We start from the raw sequence: 8,893 nt of genomic DNA, 5'->3' as shown, positions 1-8,893 counted from the left end.
GATGAATTATAGATGATGGATGGATAAATTAATGTATGATGGGTGGATGGATGGATGGATGGATGATGGTTGAACGGATGATGGATGGATGGATGAATCATGATGGATAGATGAATTATAGATGGATGGATGGATTGATGGATGATTGTTGGATGTTTATGTATGTTTGAGGTGAAGTACCTTCTGTTAACCTGTTGATCTCTGTTGTAACTGATCTGTTTTGAATGAGGGACCAATCTGAAAATAAAAACAGTAAATCATGAGAGAACCACACCTGTTGCGTCCTGCAGAGCCACCATGGGTCCTCTTGATCTTGTTTACTACAAAACTTTTCAAAAGTAGATTTTTTTAAGCAGCCATATTGAGCTGAACTTCTGACCTATGGGTGTTTAAATTTGTTGTAAATTTAGACCAGGGGTGCACACACTGTTCAGCATGCAAGCTACTTATAAAATGATCAAGTCAAAGTGATCTACCTACTATAAAAATACAAAATATATACTTATTCATAAACATATTAGGTAGTCTTTATGTGTACAATATACTTTGATGCACCTTGCATAACTCCACTAACCTATTGTACAATACAACTCTGTACATATTTTGTACAGATAACATGATTACTCTGACGTGCACCAATGGAATCAGCCAGGGATGCATAGTCCATACAGTAGCTGCTGACAGCCAGCCTCAAGCACACTTCCAAATGATCTTGGTGGAACGGTATTTGGACCTGATAATCTTCATGTGGAAAAAGGCTGACTCGTATAAATAAGTGGAGCCGAATAACACAGTGAAGGAGGTAACACATTTCCTCGGGTTGGGGTACTTTTCCTTTGTGAGTAAATTCCAAAACTGTCCATGAGCCCTGGCCTTAAACTGAATGTCAGCTTGTAGCATCAAAATCTCATCCTCCACTTCAGAAAAGTGAGAAACACTCTCAGACGCAATAACTTCCAAAGTTGCTGGGTCAAATCCTCAGACATGGCTTCACAGTGCCTTCTTGATACCTGGAGAGCTTTGATTAAAGATAATATTCCTGGTTTGTTTTTAAAGTCTTGGAACAATGAGTCAGCTGTTTCAACGAATGCCTCTTTTACCATCTTTCCATCTTGGAAGGACGTCTTGTGTTTAACAAGTAAGTGACTCACCCGGAAAGATGCTATGGTAGCTGCCTTCGCTTTTGTGGTCTGCTGTAAGAAAAATGACTGCTGTTTGTATAACTGGGATTTTAGTTCCTTCACCTTTTTCTCCGCTCGCTTTTCAGAAGGAAGTCAAATTCATAGTTTTTTATAAACAGTCAAACATGCCGCACCACATTTCCCTTCTTCGGGATAGTAATAGTAGACTAGCAGATGAGGCAAACGCACATCGAATGTCATTGTGTCGGAAAAAAGTCCTCCCATTCCGTATGGAAATGGTAGGTTTTTTTTGTTTCTTTCTTGGTCTGGCTCTCCCACTCATTTTACCCTTTCTTGAGTTTAGAAGAAATAATTTGGAGGCTATTACTAGGCAACTTGGTAGCTTGCTGTTTTTTGGCATGGTTGTATGCACATGCGTGGTGACCCACATGTCAGAAAAGGTCAGGTCTCAGACTGGCTGCCCTGTATGTCAGTCAAGTGACAAATTTCATAGTCAGGATGGATGATTGACTGACGTCTATTTTTTGTTAATGCTATGCAATCTACCAGTACTACCTTTGCGACTGACTGGTAGATCGCGATCAAAGAATTTGAGAACCCCTGATTTAGACTGTTCCTGTTCAGAGTTGATGGTCCCTGGGTGCCAATTGATGGATTAAAGAAGGGTAGATCTTGGACAGGGTTCCAGTCCATCACTCAGAGACACAACGATGCAGGCACACATAAAGAGACTTGACTCTCTGGTCAACCAGATCTACAAGTTTTTGAGCTGTGGGGAAACACTGTAGTACCTGGAGAAAGCCCACAATCTGCAGAGTCCCAAGGCTCAGAGAATGTCCAATGGACCTTTTACTTTTCCAGAGCTGATATAAATCCTCTTTGACAGTATCGGTAAACCTCAGGTCACAGCCTTCATGTAGATGACTCTGAATCCACATGGACCTGAGTGGTTCTGGTGTGTTTGTATGTCCCACAGAGACTGAGTGGTCTGGCTGGTTTGACAGAGATGATGAAAGGGGCTCTGGAGACTGGGAGAAGCTCTCCGACCTGCAGAAGGCTTTTCCAGACCAAGTGTGTAGCAGTCCGCTGGACATTCAGGTACATCTTATCTCTTGAATCGCATAAATGTGTGTTTATGTTGGAGAGACACCAATAAAACAATAATTTTAACAATCAACTGATAGTTGTGCATCACTCAACGTGTATCAGAATCTGTTCTGGTCCCACAGAAAAAAGGACTATTTGATGTGTTACCATGACTTATGATTATGGTAACATTATACCAGCTGGTCTGAGACAGACCAGAACCAGAACACATCCCTGTTGTCTTTGGAAAGCTCCACTGTCAAACATTTTAAAGCGTCTCACGCAAACAATATTTTAAAAACATTTAAATTACTTTTCCTTTTATATTAGAGCAGACCAGGTCAGTGTTTGGTCCATTACTTGAACTGATCCATTTGTCGATCTCTGTTGGTTACCAGTACTGATCCATAAGTTGGTCTTGGTCCATTAACAGTACCATTCCATTAGTCGTTCTTTAGTCCAGTACCAGTATTGATCTTAGGTCCTTCTTTGGTCCATTACCAGAACCAGCTAATTTTACTGATGGAAAAAATGACGGCATTTTAAAACACAATAAAATAATTTCAGCTTTAACTGTCATAAAAAGTTGAATGTGGATTCTGTTGTAGTCCTGGTCCGGCTCAGATCAGCTATTAGCTGAACCTCATCAGAGCTTCTCTGATGATTTGATAGATTTCTTATGAATTTTTTTTTCAATCAGTTGATTTTTGTGTTCAGGCTGAAACCCATGATGGTGTACCATGCAACCAGACAGGAGATGTGATCTACAAGAATGACAAGAACTACGGCTTTGTATGCCGGAACCAGGACCAGACCCACGGCCTGTGTCAGAATTACAGAGTCCGCTTCCTGTGTGGAAAACTGGGTACATTTACCACCACCTTTCTGTGTTTCTAACTGCAGGATGTAAATATTTCCCCATGTAGCCTTTTTCCTTTTCTCTGCAATTTGTCTTCAGGTATCTGTGACCTTTGACCCTCCTGTCCTCGGGTCTTTGTGACCTTTAACCCTCTTGTCCTCAGGTCTTTGTGACCTTTAACCCTCTTGTCCTCAGGTCTTTGTGACCTTTAACCCTCCTGTCCTTGGGTCTCTTTGACCTTTAACCTTTCTGTTCTCAGGTCTTTGACATTTAACACTTCAATGTTCAGATCTTTAACCTTTATTGTTTGTCTTTAGGTCTTATTGACCTTTGACCCTCCTGTCCTTATGTCTCAATGACCTTTAACTCACCTGTCTTCAGATCTTTGTGACTTTTAACCTTTCTGTCTTTAGGTCTCTTTGAGCTTTAACCCTACTCTCTTCCTGCAGCTCGTCCTCAGATCTCTGTCTCAGTGGACCTGCTGTTGGACAGCAGCATCCTGGATCTTGCAGAGCAGCCCATGGGTTGGGGGTCCCAAGATCGGGTAGTTGTTGCCAGTACAGACTACTCCATGCACCAAACTGAAGAGTTTACACTGCTGCCCTGTCCACACTGCCAACCTAACCAGGTCAGGGTCAAAGGTAAGATCCACTCACATGGGTCATGGATCCCACTGTGGGTTTCAGAAGAGACATGCATTTCTTATGCAAGTCTTTTCTAAATTCAAATAAAGCCTCCTGCACCCAGAACACTACACGGTCTTTCATTATTAATGTGTAACACGCCACCAATATGCTTTCACATGGAAATAAAAAAAAATTAAAAAAATTGTCCCTCACGATTCAACGTTGTCAGCCTTAACATGGAAACAAACCATCAGATCCACTAAGAACCATCTAAGAATCTGACTTTTTATTTTTAAAATAACTTCAAAATGGTCTTTCCTCCTGATGAAATATGCTACGTGTGTGTGCATGCGTACGTGTGTGCGTGCGTGCGTGCGTGTGTGTGGGTGTGTGCATTCGTCCAGGTAAAGCCCAGTTTATTCACATGGGTGAGGAGGTGGATGGGGTGGATATGAGGGCTGAGGTGGGTCTGCTGACCCGGAACATCCTGCTCCGTGGTGAGACTGAGCCCAACTGCTACAGCAATGACGCCTGCAAGTTCTTCACCTTTGACCCATTTGGTGGACATTTGAAGGTTTGCTGTCGACCCGTTCATATTAACCTGACCCAAATGGTCAGTAATTCTGTGTGGAGGTGTGATTCTTGTTGTTTCCTCTCTTATATCCAGGTGGAGCGGGGGTTCAGGGCGGTTCATATATCTGGGGTGGAGCTCCTGCACATGGGCCAGCAGACCATGGGTCACTACCCAGTTCATTTCCACATGAATGGAGATGTGGATGAGAGAGGAGGGTACAGCCCCCCAACCTCTGTCAGTGATGTGTCCATCCACCACTCCTTCTCCCGTTGCATCACCATCCATGGGACCAATGGACTGCTGGTCAGTCCACCGCTTGGGTTACAGTATGTTGCTTTAATGTCCTGTTTGCCCACTAAGACAAACATCACACCGGTCCACTGGCATAAATCAGGATGCACAGCACAACTTTACCCTATCCTCAAGAAATATACAGTAAAGTGTGTTAATTCATTCAAAAACTACAAAAGAAAGGCAGTGCAACAACCATACCATTTCACAATAAGAGAGGAAACGATGAATAACCAAAATAAAAGCTTTGTCCTGAAAGTTTTCAGACGGTGTCATCTTTTGTCCCCCAGGTAAAGGATGTGGTGGGCTACGACACGCTGGGCCACTGCTTCTTCACAGAGGACGGTCCAGAGGAGAGGAACTCGTTCGTCCACTGCCTGGGTCTGATGGTGAGAGCAGGAACTCTGCTGCCTTCAGACAGGGACAGTAAAATGTGTCGAGGTATCACCGATGGAGCATACCCCGGATACGTGGCAAACCCCCGTCAGGACTGCAGGTACCACAGGTTTTTACTGGACCCTTCATAGTCCACAGAGGGTCTTCTCTGGGTAGAGCTGTCATTTCTAACCCGAACCCGAAACCCGGCCCGGATCGACCCGGATTAGGGCCGGGCCGTTATAATGTGATTAATGAGTGGGGCGGGCCGTCTCGGGCTTTTAATTAGGTCAGGATTAGCCGCGATCCAATTATATGATAACATGATCTGCCATTCATTCAACTTTTGTTTAGACAGGTAAATCCCATTGAGCCTCGAGGACTCGTTTACAAGAGAGACCTGGTTTCAACAAGGAATGATGACAACAATGGACAACAGCAACAACAATAGCCAGTTATAAAAAGGCATACAGATTTTTTTTTGTTTGTTTTTTTACAAATAGGATGGCTAAAAAAAAAGAAAAGTAACAAAAAACAGCTAGATTCTAAGGCAAATGTAGAAAACTAAAAACAGGAACATGTCTGCATTGGTCCCTGCCAGGAGTCCAACAGATTCTTAAAGCCACTTAGAGAAGTCAAGGTCGAGAGCTTCAAATCTTTTTGTAAGAAATTCCAGGAAACAGGAGCGGAGTAGGAGAAGGCCCTTTTGCCAAGTTCAGTCCTCACTGAGGGAACACTGCAGGTAATAATGTCCTGAGAGCGCACGCTGTAGCTGCACTCACGCAGAGACGTGTAGGAGGAGATGTACGAAGGCAGCAGACCGAGCAGTGATTTAAAGATGAAAATGCACCAGTGAGAGAGTCTGCATGAAGTTAATGATGTCCAGTTAACCAGTGAATACAGGGTGCAGTGGTGGGTACGATAATCACAGCCAGTTATGAATCTTAGTGCACCATGATAGACAGCATCCAACATCTGCAGGGTGCTTGTAGGAGCGTTCATGTAAATAATGTTACTGTAATCAATGGAGGGAAGGAAAGTCACAGATACAAGGCGTTAATCATACATCCACCATCCGCCATACATCCACCAGCCGCACACGGCCATTTCACTGGGAGCTGAAATGTTGAAAGAGGTAAAAAGTTCAGTTAAGCTTCAGATGGGACTGTACTGCCAGACAGTGATCCATCTCCCAAATGGACGTTCATTCTGCCGCTACACTCAGCGGACGCGCACGGCCGACAACCCAAACAGGTGAGATCCCAAAGCAGACACATGTATCAGAGCTGTCCGCGTGTCTCAGTAATTCAGAAGAATGCAGGCAGAAATGGGGTTTAAATGCTTTTTTATGGCCATGAAAGGACAAACGCCTCTCAGGTCCGAATCTTGTGCTGCTTTTATTCTGCTGCGGGTCCCAGACCGTTAATATCTAATTTAAAATGTCTGTTTTTTTCTGGGTTCGGACCTTTAATTACTGTTGATTCGTCAGGTTGAGTGAGGTTCAGCAATTATGACTGCGGACTGGGGCCAGGTCGGTTCCGATTTTTTGGGCCCAAATGCAACTCTACCTCTGGGTCCAAAATGTGACAGATTTTCCAAACGCTCTAATGGTACATGCCCTCTGATCTCTGAAGTCTGAAATTCTGAGTTCCAAATCAAAAAATTAGCTGAAATGTTCCTCGTCTTGATGAAAACAGACTCAGGAAGTCACAGCAGCTGACCAAAATAAACATGGCTGACTAAACAGAATACAGAATCAGTTTTATGGACAGAACTTTAAAATCCTCCTGCAGCTCTGCAGAGAGATCTGCTCAGGTTAAAGTAAAGAGAAACTGAATCAGGTGAAAAGTTACTTATTACCAAAGGGGGCGGAGCCTCTCCCTTAGAGCCAGTTATTGACAAAGTGTTCACTTACATTTACTCCTCCATACCTGCAGCTCAGGTGAGGGTTGCAGCAGAGGAGAAGGGACACACGCATACACCCACGCATGCACACACACACACACACACACATACAAGAAAAGGAAATAAGTTTGTGTGAAAAGCAAGTTGATCATTTTACCTCTATAAATAAAGGTTGAATTAATTAATTAATTACTTAATTAATTAATTAATGACTGGTAGAGAACCAGAACCTTAAACAGAGATCTTTGTTTAATTTATAACAGCGCATCTTCAACTTTCTGGATTGCCAACCCCAACAACAACCTGATCAACTGTTCTGCTGCAGGGTCAGAGGTAAGAGGTCAATTACACACACATGCACACATGCACACACACATACATCTGATTTTCCTCCATCACTCTGACGTTTGGTCGGTGCGTGGGACAATGAAGGGGACAGTTAATTTGACTCGCGTGGGTGTGTGTGTGTGTCCACAGGAAACTGGCTTCTGGTTTATCTTCCACCATGTGCCGACGGGCCCCTCGGAGGGCCTCTACTCTCCGGGTCAGAGCGAACACACCCCAATGGGACATTTCAGCAACAACCGGGCCCATTCCAACAACAGAGTAAGTCACAGGAGCACACGCATACAGTCAGATAGCTGTACACAGGTTCAGTAGGCGTGTAACTGTACACGTCTTGATTTGGTGCCAACGTTTGGGACAGGTTCAGAGAACCAGACGTTACATTTTTCAGTCCCAGGTGTTCATCGCTCCTGTCTAGTGTGACAACTGTCAATGGTTCTAAGGACTTCATGAAAATCTTTCAGGGTTTTTCTCTCAGTTTCAGTCCTTCCTGTGTTTTACTGATATCTATCACTCTTCTGAGAACGTGTTATCTGTAGATATCCTCCATGACAGGAAGCGAGGCTCCAACGTTTGGTAGTTTTCACCACCTTCTGCAACACCTTCTGATCTGAGACAGAGCAGTGCCCGTACCAGGCTGTTATACAGTTGGTTAGGATGCTCTTGATGTTGATACTTGATTTTCTGATGAAAAGTCAGATCCAAGAACTGAAAGAGAAGAAAAAAATCCAGAGAAAATCTCTGAAAGACCTTCTGAAAGTCTGAAGAACTGTTGAAGCAGAACCACTTCATCTGATTACAGGAAAGTCAAGATCTTTAAAAATAAACCTATCTTTGGTTAATCATTAACAGAAAACGGACTAAGTTGTGTTGAACTGGATGTGTGGAGCTCTATAAATCTAATTTAGCATAAATCATGTTTGTTTTCAGCTTTCTGATCTGTATTCTGGGTTTCAGGCTGGACTAATCCTGGATCACGGAGTCAAGACCACCCAGGCTAACGACCGGGACAAGAGACCATTTCTGTCTCTGACTGGTGCCAGGTGAGATACTGGGGGAAATCTTTACTCGTACAAAAAGCCAGGATGCTGAGGTCAGGGAAAGGTCATGCAAAGGTCATAACTCCTGGTACAATTTGAAGCTGGGGTTGAGGAGTGCCTCAGTGTTAAAAATATTTTAGGTTGTTGTTTGACCAGAAAACTGATAAAAGTAATAATGCTATCCTGTTTGGATCCACAGGAACATCTGAATCAAAACAAGGAGTTCAAACCCGGATCTATAATTAATTTTATTTAATGTCTCAGTTTGGTTTTGAGTCTTTGGAGTCCTGATCCTTCTGAATAGACACGTTACTGGGTAAATGCCAACAATGTGTTACTTTCCCCAACCATGCAGGTATGGCCCACACCAGGATGCAGACCCCTTCAAACCCAGAGTCCCAGCTCTGGTCCATCACTTTGTGGCCTACAAGAACCAGGACCATGGAGCCTGGCTGAGAGGAGGAGACGTCTGGCTCGATGACTGCCAGTGAGTTCAACATACCTATTCCTCAGATGAATAATGAACGAGTCGATGGATGGATGGATGGATGGATGGATGGATGGATGGATGGATGGATGGATGGATGGATGGATGGATGGATGGATGGATGGATGGATGGATGGATGGTTGGATGGATGGATGGATGGAT

General features: G+C 43.7%; 1 protein-coding gene across 1 annotated transcript in view; it reads left to right on the top strand.

Moving 5' to 3' along the window:
• The window catches only part of LOC119425800 (cell migration-inducing and hyaluronan-binding protein-like), a 37,493-nt gene that overhangs the window by 8,375 nt on the left and 20,225 nt on the right, over nucleotides 1-8,893 (top strand). Inside the window, exons 8-17 of the mRNA XM_037693351.1 lie at nucleotides 2,119-2,240; nucleotides 2,946-3,093; nucleotides 3,537-3,728; nucleotides 4,118-4,287; nucleotides 4,381-4,590; nucleotides 4,869-5,074; nucleotides 7,122-7,191; nucleotides 7,336-7,464; nucleotides 8,161-8,246; nucleotides 8,599-8,730. Of these exons, the coding sequence (XP_037549279.1) occupies nucleotides 2,119-2,240; nucleotides 2,946-3,093; nucleotides 3,537-3,728; nucleotides 4,118-4,287; nucleotides 4,381-4,590; nucleotides 4,869-5,074; nucleotides 7,122-7,191; nucleotides 7,336-7,464; nucleotides 8,161-8,246; nucleotides 8,599-8,730 (1,465 nt within the window). The remainder of the gene's footprint in view (nucleotides 1-2,118; nucleotides 2,241-2,945; nucleotides 3,094-3,536; nucleotides 3,729-4,117; nucleotides 4,288-4,380; nucleotides 4,591-4,868; nucleotides 5,075-7,121; nucleotides 7,192-7,335; nucleotides 7,465-8,160; nucleotides 8,247-8,598; nucleotides 8,731-8,893) is intronic.

The sequence above is a fragment of the Nematolebias whitei genome, chromosome 2 (assembly GCF_014905685.2).
Source record: "Nematolebias whitei isolate Nwh7 chromosome 2, NemWhi1, whole genome shotgun sequence".
NCBI classification, from domain to species: domain Eukaryota; kingdom Metazoa; phylum Chordata; class Actinopteri; order Cyprinodontiformes; family Rivulidae; genus Nematolebias; species Nematolebias whitei.
This window is presented reverse-complemented; position numbering and strand designations above follow the sequence as displayed.